General features: G+C 36.4%; 1 protein-coding gene across 5 annotated transcripts in view; it reads left to right on the top strand.

Annotated features, from left to right (window-relative positions):
- Positions 1-15028, top strand: part of Raph1 (Ras association (RalGDS/AF-6) and pleckstrin homology domains 1) — an 82030-nt gene that overhangs the window by 42919 nt on the left and 24083 nt on the right. For 2 of the 5 annotated variants that reach the window (XM_051190320.1, XM_051190321.1), the window contains exons 5-6: positions 3289-3369; positions 9687-9761. The exons of 1 other annotated variant lie outside the window; for it this stretch is intronic. In XM_051190320.1, coding sequence (XP_051046277.1) covers positions 3289-3369; positions 9687-9761 — 156 coding nt within the window. The remainder of the gene's footprint in view (positions 1-3288; positions 3370-9686; positions 9762-15028) is intronic. 2 more of the 5 variants (XM_051190323.1, XM_051190322.1) reach the window with 2 other exon arrangements.

The raw sequence follows: 15028 nt of genomic DNA, 5'->3' as shown, positions 1-15028 counted from the left end.
TATGTCTTTTCCCTCTGACCACTAACCTTCTGCAGAGAAGATTCTGCCAGTCTCTGGCACGAAGTGCATATGCCTAGCAGCCTCTCAGTAGCCATTAGGGACAAGAACAGCTTTGGATGTGGGATTGTTTCTCAGTGTGAACTTCATTTGATCCTTTAGATTTCTTAACACAAATATAATTGACACTTTGGGCTACATGGATTTTGGTTGTGAGAGGCTACCCTGGACATTACATATTTAGAAGCACCCCTAACCTCTACTCAGTAGATGTCATTAGCTTCCTTCCAATTCTAGACATGTTTGCATGTCCATGAAAGAAAATCATTCCAAGCTGAGAATTTCATCTCTAGGTAGAAAATTAATAGCAAATCAGAACCCTCTTTTCAGGAAAAATGACTTTGTGTTTACTTTTCCTGGCATCTTTTTCTTGGAAATACAGTGAATTAAGATTAGTTATAGATGACTAGTATAGGAGGGTTACTGTGAGTTCCTCAGCCTGGCTGTAGAGTGAGATGTGTTTCAAACAAAACAGATTGAAAGATTGGTTATAGACTATCTCTAAGTAGGGTCAGAGTGTGGCCCAGTGGTGCATTGTTTACTTAGCACATACAAGGCTCTGCAGCACCAGAAAGAAAATGGTTGTTCAGAAAAGTTGCCAGGTATTGTTGTTTACTTTAAAATTGTCCCAGATTCTAAGTGCATACAGAACAGGGAGAGTGCCTTGACGAACATGGTAAGGCCTAGACCCCAACTTCTTTGTGTGGTATACCTTCTATAAGTGAATAAGAACATGTCTCTGGGCAGCCTTAGTGCTTACATTCATTCCTACGAGATAGAACGTTCCTGTGGAGTGTGATGTTTTCACAAATCTGGTCATTTCTATTCTTACCAGTGTGGCCTCTTCTTTTGTGAGTGTCATGAACTGCCTCTGAAGATGATATACCAGAGGTTGCAGAACTGAGTGAACCTCATCTCAAGCAGTAGCCTATTCTGTTTGTTGGGTCCTATGTGGGCAAGTGAAGAAGGAACTCTTGGAATTAACTACTTTCGCAAATACAGTTTCTATCTGTAGTCCCACTGTCACTACTACTGCCTCTGAGGACTAGAGCTTCTAAGTGCTGTCCTGCTGTGCTGTCCTGTTTTCCTCTGGTGCTGGCTCGCATTCAACTTTTATTGGGCCTTTCAAGTAGGTACTACTCAGCCATATTCTTTGTACCTTCCAGAAATTGCCCTTGTCTGCTTGTTGTTTTTTATTTGTTTGTTTTAAAGCCTTTTATTTAGTGGGATTTGGAAAGAGTAGAAACTGCCATTAGCCTTCTTTCTCATTGCAGCCTCCTGAGTTTTGCAGTGCCTCACAGTGGGATCTTCAGACTTAACTGTTTCCATCACATCCTTCTACACTGACAATTCCAACTTTTTTAAACTTATTAAAAATATTTCCATACAATATGTTTTTCCCCTTCCCTAGTTCCTCCTTACCCACACAACTTTGTTCTTTTTCTCTTTCTCTCAAAAAAAATAATAAAATAATAAAAACCAAGAAATGGCCACATACGAGAAAAACTCACAAAAATAAGCATCAAAATAGGCAAAAGACTAATAAAGCAAACATGCCCAAACAAAGCAAAGTGAGTTAGAAAGTCTATAGAAATACCATTGAGTTCATTTTGTGTTGACAAACTGCTCCTGGACATGGTGCCTGTCCTGAGGTGTGATTAATATACCCCGTGAGACTAGTGGAGCAGACAGCTTCTTAAGGGATGGAGCCCCGTGTCTACTTCCCTCTCTTAGTGCTGGGACCCCATCTGTCTTAAACGTGCATATATCTTGTTCATGCTGCCGCAGTCTCTATGAGTTCAGATGTGCATCTGTCCTGTTATGTCTGGAATGTTCACCTTATTACTCATTTTATTTTTCCCCTAAATTACTTGAGAGTTGGTTACATTTGTCTTGACCCTTTTCTGTTTGTCATGGCTACTACTGTTTCTTTTCCTGAGAACTATATTAACCATATAGAATTGATAGACCTTATTGATTTGGTAACTGAAATAATGCTAAGAACATGTTTAATGGATATTACATAGAAAAGTGAAAAGTCTTTATCTGACCAAGCATATGACATGAAGGCAAAGCAGAATTAGTTATCCATTCCATAAATAGTTAAATATTTCATAGATACTTCGTACCTAGGCACTGCACTGGAATGTAGAGGATAAACTGTCATTATCAGGAACTGGAGAGATAGCTCAGTGAGTTAAGTGTTTACTGGACAAGCTGAGTTCAGATCCCCAGCATCCATGTAAAAACTGGGCATGATGATGCAGGTGTGTAACCCTGCGTGATGATGCAGGGCTGAGGGCAGTGATTAGGTGGATCCCAGGAGCCAGCCCGTCTTGCTTAATCTGTGAGTTCCAAGTTTGACCATGTCTCAGCAAGTGAGGTAAAACATTATTGAGGAAGACATCAGGCATCACCCAGTGACTTACATAAGCACACACAAACACAGCATCACACGTACAAGGTCACCAATAACTTTGAAGATTAATTACAGAATGCTTTACAACTCACAGGCTGAAATCTTTAAGGGGAAAGATTGCAAAAAATTAAGAAATTAATGAGTGGCTAGGAAGTTGCAGAACTGCCAAGTATAGATTCAGGAAATTTGGCAGTACAGAGAAACAAGAGTCAAGAGAAAGGTAAACCAGGAGATTTGAACATTTTGCTGTCACTTCCTTACCTCAATGGGTTGATGTGGATGAATTCTGAAGGAGGAATGAGTCAGACTAAAACATGCTTAGCTTGAGGGAAAGGCTATTTATTCATACAAACTTGCAAGGATGGGTGGGGAAAATGTGCATTTAGTACAGAATATACTTTGCTGGCTGAGATGTGATATTCTTTGTACGGGAAGAGGTAAAGGGGAAAGCTGAAGCTTGAGGAATATGGAGACTTAGCACAGGCTTTGCAGGAGTCTTAAAGTGCTACCAGTGGTCCAGGGCAAGTAAAGGTTTTTTTAGCATAAATTGCTTCTGGACACAACATTGCTGCTTAGTGTTTCTGACAGAGTGTATTGTCTAGAAGAATTGTTAAGGATTAGGATCATATGGTTCTTGATTTTTAATTTTTGTGTACAAGAATGGATAGAAATAATAGCCTGCAGTTTTTAATTACTGTTTAGTTTCATTACTGTTTATTTTATTCAGTGATCCATTTCTCTTCCTGCATGATGAAGAGCTGCTCTTCTCACCTCCATTACCTTTCATTTTTTCCCTTCCTCCATTCCCACAGCATGCTATTTCTCAGAGATGTCCCAGTAAGCAGGCCAAGCACCACTCTGACGTCACAGAAGAGCAGGCTGAACTGACACCTGTAAGTTCTGTAAACATGGCATGGGGCTATTTAAATATCAAAGAATAAAAAATAGATTCATTAGAATTCCAAATGGTGACCTCTGATCATATAATAATGCCAGTTTTTCTTTTTATTCAATAAAGTTATTTTAAGAGACTTATAAACTAAAAAAAAAAAAATTGCACACCAAAAAAGTCAGTGAGCTTCCATATAGTTAGTGTAGGCATTTGGAATGGAGAAGCTCACATTAAATTTTAAAATTTCATTATTGAATATATTTTATGCACTTACCCATCACTAAAAAATAAAATAAAATCCATGGCAGGCAAAAAATAGAAAAAATTAGCTTTATATTCTTTTCAATAATTCATGTCTGTTTCCTGCATTCAGCCTTCCTTATTCCCTAAAATTTTGCTTTTTGTGTTCTTTCTTCATGTTATGCTGTACCCATGTATGCATTTGTTTACCTATATGCATATATTATTGGTTGAATTCTGCATATGAGAGTGAATATGTAATTTTTCCTAAGATATATATACATACATACATACATATACGCACACACACTCTAAGTCTATCCATTTTCCTGCATTTCTTTTTTTTTTTTTTTTTTTTTTTTTTTTTTTTTTTTGTGGTAGCAATTACATACGTCACTATCCCTTAGTAGGAATTTCACATATTAAAACAGTCTGATATAGGGCATTGAATGTTAACACTCAGGGTAGACTACCTGATACAAGGGGTTTTATATTGGAACCATTTTTAAAAATTCTTACTCTAAGGGCTTTCATCAGCTTAAGGCCCTGATGGATTTAACTGTTCTTCAGGATGGGTTCGTAAAGTGCAGTGTCTCTTCTATAACGATGCCTAACTGAATACCTGGTCTCTGGCTGCAGCTGTAGCTTCTAGTCCTTTTAATCCCAGCACCCCTTTTTACATAACAAATAATTTGTGACACTATCTTTACCACCCCCAACAAAATTTACAGTTAACATAATCTACCTACATCCCTACAATGTAATATACCTAGGATGTCTTAATGCCTAGGATGAAAAAAAAATGAACCCAAATAATTTGTAATAAAAATATTTAATACATAAATATTCGACTGCTACTGCTACTGAAGGATGTAAGACAGTAGGTAAAATCCACCTGTTCTTAATCTAGAATTCTCACACAAGTGATCAGTAGTGTGTTTGCTAATGAATACCAAAGGAAGAAAGAGTGGATAGAATATGAGCTGCTCCCAGAACCGAAATATGCCATGAAAGTAAAGATACAACGTAGTGATATACCATGAAAGAAAATGGAAGTACCTTAACTGAGGTAGTGATCTGGTGTGCTAAGACTGTTACAGTTTAAGTAGGGACAATGGAAAGTACAAAATTCTTTGAGTTCTTCCTGCCTTAGCAATACTAAGTGCTTGGATTATAGGCCTTATCTGGCTCTTGAGATAAGTTTCTTGCTGTAGTTACAGTGATTAAATGAGATGGGTTAGTAAGAAATGATGTGAAACATACATTTTTCATTGTGGTATACTTAAAACAATAAATAAAACAAAAAAATGAAATATTTTTAAACCGTCTATACTATGAAACTCAATGAAATTCCTACATTTTATATTTTTACTAATATAGCATTTGCCCTTAATTTTTTTCAGAGGAATTTGAGATCTTGGTATATCTGACACTGACATTGCCAGTTGTGATACTGGCAGCTCTTACTTTAAACTAGGGTTCCATTAGTAATGGTTTCACATCATTACAAACAGTTTTATAAAAATAAGTTTTAAAGGAATCCATGGAGGAGTAGGTGAGTATAAGCAAAGAACCATGTTTATATGCATGAAAGTTAATTAAATCCATTATATTTGACATTATTAAACATAATAAAATAAAAAGTATAGAATTTCCTCAACCCATTTCATAAAACAAAATGTTCCAAAATTCATTGAAAGTTAATATTATATAAAATTACTTTGGGTTATACAAGGATTTTCATTTATATGATTTTCCATGGAAGAACATAAATGTCTTGAGGGATGGGTTGGTACTTTTATGCGATTGTGCCATGCTTTAGGACATCTGGCACTTTCAACTTTCTTCTCAATAAATACTATTAACCCTTCCTTTTGTCTTTATTGTGAATACCCAAAATACCTTTACCATTTTCTGAGATGCCAAGTTAAAGACAGTATTGAGAAACATTGATTTCAAGTATTTGCTTGTTTTTTTATTTCCTCTATTCATCCCACCCTTTCCAGCCTCCGTTTCATCCTCCACAACTGTATACAATTTCCTGAATACTTTCCTAAGCCCCTAATTTTGGCATAGGTACTGCCCCCTCCTCCTTCTCATGCCACCTAACACACTCCATTGTAGTTGTCAATAGGCAACTAACTATTAACTAAGGAGATGCAAACCAGGCAGCGTGGACAGAACAAATACTAAGTGACTGCCTTTAACTCCAGCCTTGAAGTTAGAATCTAAAAGCTGGCTGAACAGAGAGGGGGAGAGCATAAATGGAAGAAAAAAGGAAAACAAATAGGCCTTGGATATTTATTTGTTTGTTTTGGTTTTTCAGGACAGGGTTTCTCTGAAACAGCACTAGCTATCCTGGAACTTTGTGAGTTTAAGGTCAGCCTGGCCTACAAAGTTCTGCCTGCCTCTGCCTCCTGAGTGCTGGGATTAAAGGCGTGTACTGCCGCCACCCGCCCTTTTATTTATTTTTACTTTAATGTGTTTGTATGGGCATGTGTGTCACAGTGTGTGTATGGAGTTCAGAGGACAACTTTGTGAAGTTGGCTCTTACCTTCTACCTTTACATGGGTTCTGGGAATCAAATTCACATTTTCAGGCTTTCACAGCAATTGCTGAGCCATCTCACTGGCTTGTTGTTAACTAGCAACATGTGCCAGGACACCTTGGCTGCACACATACTTTTTCTTACTCCCTTTCCATCTTTCTCCAATGAGAAGGCTCATTCCTTCTTCCTTCTGAAAGCGAGGAGTTTGGAGCAATGTATGTTTGACTGATACTAAAGGGAGAGAGAGACAAGTAACATAGGAATTTATTTCAACTTCTGGTTTCTAGATGTCATTCCTGCTGTTGCATACACCTGTAGTTTAAATAAAAGGAATCTGTATCTGCCTTCCCTTAAAAGGCCCTGGCATTCTACTTTTCTAGTAAACCAGGTCCTTTTCTTCAGCAAAAATTTCAACCCAAATAATTATTTTACTTTCAGAGTATTACCCTCATAAGCAAAGTACAATACAGTAGTACTTTCATAAGTCAAATTTTTATTATCTATAGAATAACTAAAAAGCGTTATGATTATATATTTCTGGATCTATTTCTTTTTTTCTCCCTGAGATCCAAACTATGTTGTTCTTAAAAATTACTTTATATGTATAGATGTTTTGTCTGCATGCATGTCTATGCACCATATGCATGCCTGGTACCTGAAAGAAGGCATCAATTTCCTCTAGGATTAGAGTTACAGACAGTTGTGAGCTACCACATGGGTCCTGGAAATCAAACCTGGGTCCTTTGGAAGAACAGTCAGTGCTTTTAACCACCAGGTTGCCTCTCGTATAAGTGGAGAGAGGAGAACATGCGTGCACATGACACCACACTTGGGGGACAGATGAAAGACAACTACTTTGTGGAATTGATTCTCTTCTTCCAGGATGTTTTAAGGCAGGATCTCTCTTACTGTTTGTGCCATACTGTGTATTCTAGCCAATTACATTGTTCATGGAGATCTCGCTGTAGGACTGCTGGGATTACAAATGACCATCTAGCCTTTTACATGGATTTCAGGGATTGAATTCATGTTAATGCATGTACAGCAAGCACTTTTACCTGCTGAGCCATCTGGTCCCCTGGATCTGTTTCTTAGGCAACAACCAAAATATTTTCTGAAAACCAAGTGCCAAAATATTTTTATCTAATTATTTTATTACATGCCTGTAATTAATATTTTGCCAAGCCATAGCTTTTGTGGGTGGCATGAGGCAAAATTTATTTCTTAAAACATGAAATGCAAGGCTAGCAAGATGGCTTAGTGGCTAAAGGCACCTGTCACGAAGCTCTATGGCCTGGGTATGACACCCCCCCCCCCACCAGGACTTACATTGTAGAAGAAGAGAACTGTATTCTTGCACGTTCTCTTTGATGTCTATAGTGTAGTATGTATATACCAACACAAACACACATGCCATAGAGGCACCAAGATACATGTACATACATGTGCACAAAAATAAATAAAATTGTAAATATATTAAACTTGAAGTGCAGTTGCATGAGTATTGATATTCCACTATTTGAGACTCTTTTTGGAAAAGTAACCTCTGTAAGATAAATTCAGAGTTTTCATGAAATTACTTTCTTGGGCTAGAAAGATAGCTAAGGGAGTAAAAAGCACTTCTTGTGTATATACGAGGACTAGAGTTTGGATCCCCAGAACCCACACAAATGCCAAGTGGACTTGTTAGCCTGCATGTAACCAGATATGCACTAGATCTACACATGGAGACACATAAACACACCACACACAGATTCTTCAAAGCCACTCTGTCTTTTATGCATTCGCATACAAATATTTTTTCTCATGTATAGTTGACAAAATAATGAGTGAATGAGGGCAGTTGAAGTTATAGCTGATATTTTTAAAATGTGCTTTTAGTCTTTATTCTTTTGTTTTTCTCTCTGGTCTGGGCTAAGCAGTAACCTTAAACAAAATTTGAGTTTTGCTACCTACTGTTTTATGGATGAGATAACTAGTTTTTATCTTTGGGAGGACTATAGCATATAGATAAATGAGGACCTAGGAATAATTTTCTCAGTTCTGAATGTTTGACCTTTTTAATAGCAATCATAAGGAATCCCCTTCAGCACGTACTATTAGGTCTCTTTGTTGTTGTTTTGGGGGAATGTATGAGAGGGGGCAGTTTTATAGGTTCATCTTGAACTAAAACAAACTTTAGCAATACAAACAATTGACATTTAACAGACTCAACATAGTGTAGATCTAAGCTAAGTTTAAATTAACACCTTTCATAGCAGTGCTTCCAGTCTTGAAGTAATATGCTGTATTGTTTATATGGACTTGTGAAAGTGTCTACGGGTCTTGTATCTATTCATTGGACTTTGTTTCCAAAAGAAAAAAATTGTCAGAATAATTCAATACAGTTAGATTTATGAAAATAAAACATTATGGAACATTCTTTGGTACAATACCTTCCATTCACATTCATTGCTTTCAATGGTGAAAGTAATTACATGGTATTAAATTCTAATTCATATTTATTAAGGGACAGGCAAAGCTCAATGATAAACAGTCTCAGTTTAAGGATAAATATAATTCTGTTACATATTCTTACATGTTATTTATCAAGAGGGGCTTGAGAGATAGATCAATTGTAAAGAGAGTGTACTGCTCTTCCAAAGAACCTGAATTCAGTTCCCAGAACCCATACCAGGTGGCTCACACCTGCCTGCAACTCCAGCTCCAGGGAATCCAACAAATCTGGCCCCCTTGAATACCTGTACTCACGTGCACACACAGACACACACATACACATAATTAAAAATAAAATGAATCTCTTTTTAAGTTACTAAGAAAATATAAATGGTAGTTAGGGACCATGTTATTTGCATCATTGCTGGGAAAATATATTAACTGAATAAGTTTAAACCAGCTCAAGGGGAAAATATTCCATGTACATTTTCTATGAAAGTCTTTCACTGTGTAACATTGTCTTGTAATGAATGGATTAATAAAATTTTACTAAAAACAAAATAGCAGGCAAAATACATATGGGTGTTTTTCCTCTTGATATGGATGTGGCTATCACTGAATTAATGAGAAACAGTTTCTAGTCTAAGTGTTTGTGTTGTAAACACAGTATATTGTTTTAATCTATATAAACCTTTTATGGATTTTTAATAGGAAGAACTATAGTCATCACCCGTTGACATGGTTTTACTTATGCTCTGTGCACAGCATTCTTAACCACTGGCTTGTAAGTTAGACTGGCTCTATGATCTTTGCATGTATTACTCAGAGCCAGAAATCAGCAAGTCACCTGGAACACATCTGTGGGCACAGACAGGCCTTTACCTATTCATTTCTGTTGGTGGTGGTGATGGTGGTTTGGTTTTTAAAGTATTTTTTCTTGATTGTCATATTTTACTCTGTTTACAAAAATTGGAGATTATTTATAGAGTCATTCTTGCTCTATTTTATTTTAAAACACATAAAGCCTCCACTGACTTCTTTTATTGCCTTTTTTTTTCTCTCTCTCTCTCTCTTTCTCTCTCTTCCTGCACAAGCACTCCTATCTGGACAGGGAAACCTCCCTTCTTCTGAGAAACATTGCAGGAAAACCTTCTCATTTGCTGACCAAGGTGATGCCGCTGTTTTCCACATGCATGTAACTATTCATTGGCTTGCAGACAGAATATAATCTCCTTTGGGATTGCATTCTCAGTATCTTTTTCTTATTATGTGGCATCACTGTCCTTAGTACAGGATGCTTTTTCTCTTGCTAAAAGTAATTGTCTTCCAAATCTAATGACTTGTAATATTCAAAGCCAAAAATATGTTCAGTAATTTCCACTTGTTTTTAACTTCTACAGATACCTGCTATTCTTCCGAGTATGTTGCACTTTTTGTAGTTTAGTTTTCAATTGCATTTCAAAGCCTAAAAGCATTGCTTTAACTTAACTTTTGCTATTAATGATTTTATGCTATGAGTTTCTTTTGCAAGCTTTACAGTTCTTGCTTACATTATTACCTCTGGTTTAATTACAACACTTACATAGACAGAATTTTGATTTATGTTAACATAGTCTTACTCGAAGAGAAGATCACAATTTGAATTTCTCAATTTTCTACCTTCAGTTTTATTTGATTCTGCTGGATTTTGCTGGGATATTATTTTACAACTTAAAATCCTTCATCAATTCTCATTATTAACTAGGTAACAATAATCAAGGAGCTGAATGACTGTTTTCCTAATCATTGTCTTAATCATTATCTTATTGAAATAGCACTTAAGTTCAAGAAAGCCAGACTTGCTTATAGTTTCTGAAGAATAAACAACATAGAAGCTATGTATGTTATTATATTTGAGAGGGTTTTTTTTTTCTTTCATTTATTAATAGCATAAACTTTGGAGAGGAGGTAACTAACTAAAATCAGAAACTCTCTAAGAAGCAGCTCAAAGAAAAGGACCCCTGACAGAATAAGAAGTGAGACTGTTTCTTTCCCCAAATTTCCTTCCTAAAACAAATCAAGAATCAAAAGCATAAAGGTCAGGGCAGTAAAGAAATCTAGGCAAGTTTTATCCATGTACTTTCTAACCCAAGAGTTCACCCTCATAGGTTAACTAGGATCTGTTCTAGAAGAGAGTGCTAGCTCTTGTCATGTGCACTGTCTCTGTGTCTGTCCTTGCTCCCCTGTGTTTCCAGATAGTTGGTGGCTGTTAGGGTTCCCTAAGTATCTTCAACATCTTACTTACTGGCACTTAAATCCTGCAGAAACTCACCCATCTTCTCCCCGGGGCCCCGCAACTTCGATATGTTTTCTTTTTCTACTTAGGGTACTACCACTCTCCAGTGACACAGGTTGAGCATTCTGATCACCTGTCACTATACATCTCACTTAGTATCTCAAGTCTATAATGAACCTGTTGTAATCCTCCATTTTACTGGGTTTACCCATCTGTTTTATTCCCATTGACTCCACCATAAAAACAGTCTCTTAACACTTATCTTAGCACTATAGTTATCTCTTACTTTGTCCCTCGTCTTTTTCTTACACTGTACCCAGATTGAGCTTAATTAACATTCTACCACTTCTCTTGCTTATTTTGTCAAGTATTGGCACTTGTACTGTAAAGTTAGTATACAACACTGTTGAATGGACATATTCCTTACTCTTAAGGAGTATACAGTATATTATGAAGATAAAGAAACCAGACATTGTGGTACACACCTATTATAATCTTAACACTTTTAAGATAAAGGCAAATGGATCAGCAGTTCAGGGCTATCCTCAGCTATACAATGAATTTCGGCCACCTTGGAACTATAAGAGACCCTGTCTTGAGAGAGAGAGAGAGAGAGAGAGAGAGAGAGAGAGAGAGAGAGAGAGAGAGAGAGAGAGAGAGAATAGTACGTAAATTATGTTAGGTGCTATGAAGGAAACAAAGGAGTAGAGAATCCAGAGGACAAGATAAACAGTCCATTTCACCAATGATGAGGCCAGAAAAAGCCCTTTTGGGTAGATGAAATTGAAACCAAAGCCTAAAGGATGAAAAGAAGCCCACTTGAAGAGAAAGGCAGGTTGCATGTAAATAGGCTGAGGGAACAAGGGTTTGTCATACTTGAGAAGCTAAAATTAGTATTGCTAAAACTACTATAATAAAGTGGAGCTACAAGTGTTTTGTTGTGTTGATAAACGTAAGCAAGAGCCAGATCCTCTGAGGCCTGCTAGGACATTTGTATTTCTATAGATGCAATGGGGAACTATTGGGGAAAAGTAGCATCATCCATTCAGCAAATACTTACTGAGTACCTTGTATGTGCCAGTGTCCTGGAAATTATGGACAGTAAACAAGTTCTTCCCACAGACATAATTTTACTTGGTAAATTTGAGATAAAAAAGTGTTAGTAACTTCTCATCTCCTTCAGCCAAGGAGACAGTCATACAGATTGAAATATGAAAACTTTCTACCTACAACTTATAGTGACATTGGTATATTGGTCAACATCTGGGTTGTTAACCAGATGTACCACTGCATAAACAAGTGTAATACCCTGCTTGTGCAGCAAGCAATTTGAGCAAACATGTGATTCAGTAGTGTAGGATGCTTGGGATGGCATCATGGAAGGTGGCATATATTTCTAAGCAGCCCAAGCCATAGAGCTCAGATGAACCTTACTCTGACTTTGTTAGTGCCCTCCCTCTGTCGGAGCACCTGGCTCTTGTGAATTATGTGCCCTTCCCTCTTTGATGCTGGGTATTGAATCCTGAACCTTTCATATACCCAACATGTCCTCTGCTACGGAGCTGTACTTTCAGCCCTAACTAAATATGTACTGCTAACATACCAACCTATGAAATAGTCTGACTTTGGACCATAAAGCCTGATACCCCAGTTTCCAACCTCCAGATGTCTGCCAAAGTTTAAGAACTATGTGAGTAGTAATCATTGTTTTCTCTGCTTCAGAAAAGATGCAAAAATTCTTTTACATTCTATCTTAAACATGCAGTTTTTTTTTTCAATACCCCAAAAGCTAAGGCTATAAACTATTGAGGACATAGAAACTGAGCTTATAATATAATGAACATGTAGTTAAGTAGTTAATAAATGTGTATGAATTTAATCTTTATGAGTCTTAGTTGGCACAGTGGCTATAATAATCATACAAGCCTTGTATTTTTTAATATAAATTAGGTATCTATACAATATAACTTGTGGTTTATCAAGTTTTAGATAATTAATGTTAGTTCCCCTGATGAGAATTTAATATAATTTCACGATTTCTTCAGAGAAATAGTTAACTGTAATTACTTTGATTGTGGACATTATACAGTAGAGCAGCCAATGAATATTAAATTATCACTTCAAGTTCTCTTTGAATTAAGTTGTTACTTTTTAATTGTTACAGTCTTCCAGACAAATTGCAAACTACTATTTAGCACCTTAATTTCATTGTTTGTTCTGAACCTATAAAGTCTTAGTTTCTCAGTTGAAGTCATTCACTATTCTCCCCCCCAATCCCCCCTCAGCAACTGTTACTAAGTACTGGTACTCTGATATTTACACCCCCAGAGAATGTTACCCTTTGTAACCCAGCATTGGTTTTCATTTAATCATAAGATCTTTACCCAGTTTTTGTGCTATGTGCAAATTTGAGGAGGCTTGGCATTTGATGGCTATTGATAGCCACACAGGAGTTTTTCAATAGAAAATGGGTTGTCTCTTGCTCTTTTAAGAGAAGTAAAAGAGAAAGTTGTTTTTCTGTGTGTGAGGTATCTCTTACTATGTTTAGGAGAGTTGTGAGACAACACGAAGAAAGGCCTGGTCAAGAAATATGGGGCAGAAGACTGAAGATCTGAGCTGGTCAGCAGAAAATACAATGGAGGCAGCTTTGTCCTTTGCATTAGTAAATACAGGCTAGCATTGCCTTTATAAATAAACTACTGGAATTCTTTCATGTATTATCCAAACACATCAACATGGATTTAGTGTTCTGTCTCCTTATTGCACAACACAAAGTATAAAATGGTTTCCTTTTTTTCCAATATTGCTATGGTTAAAAAAATATGGTATGGTTTAACTAGGAAATACAAAGAGAGCTCACAGAGGAAGAGAGCGTGAGAGCTACAGGAAAGTGGGACGTGCTAGTTGTTTGCTTTTATTTACAGTTTGTTCCAGTAAAAATGTTCAGATCCCACTGTAACCAGTTCTGTTTCTTCAAAAAGTTTCTAGAAATATTAACCTTGTAATAAACTGGAGAAGAATAAACTAAAATTCACCCACTTTGAAAATAAACAGCTAGCTCTTAAATTTGTTATTATTTTTCTTAGACCAAATTATAAGGACCAGAGATGTAGCCCCATGGTAGTTACTTGCTTTTTATATGCAAGGCCCTGAAAACAGTTTTTTTAAGGAAATTAATTATACTGATCAATTTCTATAGTTAAAAGAAAATAGGAAAGCTTTACCTAGCTGTTTTGTATTTTTAAAAATGACTCCTGATTGATACATGAGAAATGTAATTGGTTAACTATATGTGAACTGGTTACCCAATTCTCTAATGATTCAGTACTTCTAATTTGTAGAACAGGAACTAATCTATGAGTTTAATTAAGCTAAACCTGTCATGGAATTTGATATACAATAGTTTACTAAATAAAACAGGAGCATGAAAATACTATTATTATATGTGTAACTAGTCAAAGTATGGTATTTAACTTTATTTATTCCTTTAAGACATGCTTAGAGCCATTTGGGGTTCTGACATGCTGACATATGTCATCCATTGTAATATGACAAGCCTTAGTTTCACTGTCTAGAAAGGCCTCTACAGTCTGCCTAAAACTTCCTTTTTAACCCCTGGCATCCATTGAAGTTTTTATTACTCTTTCCAAAGCACAGTATAGTTAGGATTAACTATATAGTATTGTAACTTTTACAGATGGAATTTTTTTATTTATTAGTGTTTACAATCCCTCTGTGCTCTCTTGTTGCTTGGTAGCTCATTTCTTTTTAGTGCTGAATAATATTTAATGCCAGGATGCACCATAATCCATCTATTCACTTATTAGAGAACATCTTTGTTGTTTCCAAGTACAGGTAATTATAAATAGGGCATATATAAACATGTACAGATTTTCTGTAGACAGAAGTCTGCAGCTGATGGGAATCAATACCTAGAAGCATGATTACTGGATCATGTGGCAATGGTATATTCACTTTTGTGAGAATCAGCCAAATTATCTTCCTAAGTGGCTGAACTGTGTTCCCACTAGTGGTGAGCAACACCAGCATTTGGTGTTGGTGTTTCGGATTTGGAGCATGGTAGTAAATGTATAGTTTTTTGTTTTGTTTTGCTTTTGTATTAACTTGCACTTCCCAAATGACAAGGACTATTGACCATCT

This window comes from Phodopus roborovskii, unplaced genomic scaffold (genome assembly GCF_943737965.1).
Source record: "Phodopus roborovskii unplaced genomic scaffold, PHOROB, whole genome shotgun sequence".
NCBI lineage: Eukaryota > Metazoa > Chordata > Mammalia > Rodentia > Cricetidae > Phodopus > Phodopus roborovskii.
The sequence above is the reverse complement of the archived record's forward strand: the minus strand, read 5'-3'. Positions and strand labels throughout refer to the sequence as shown.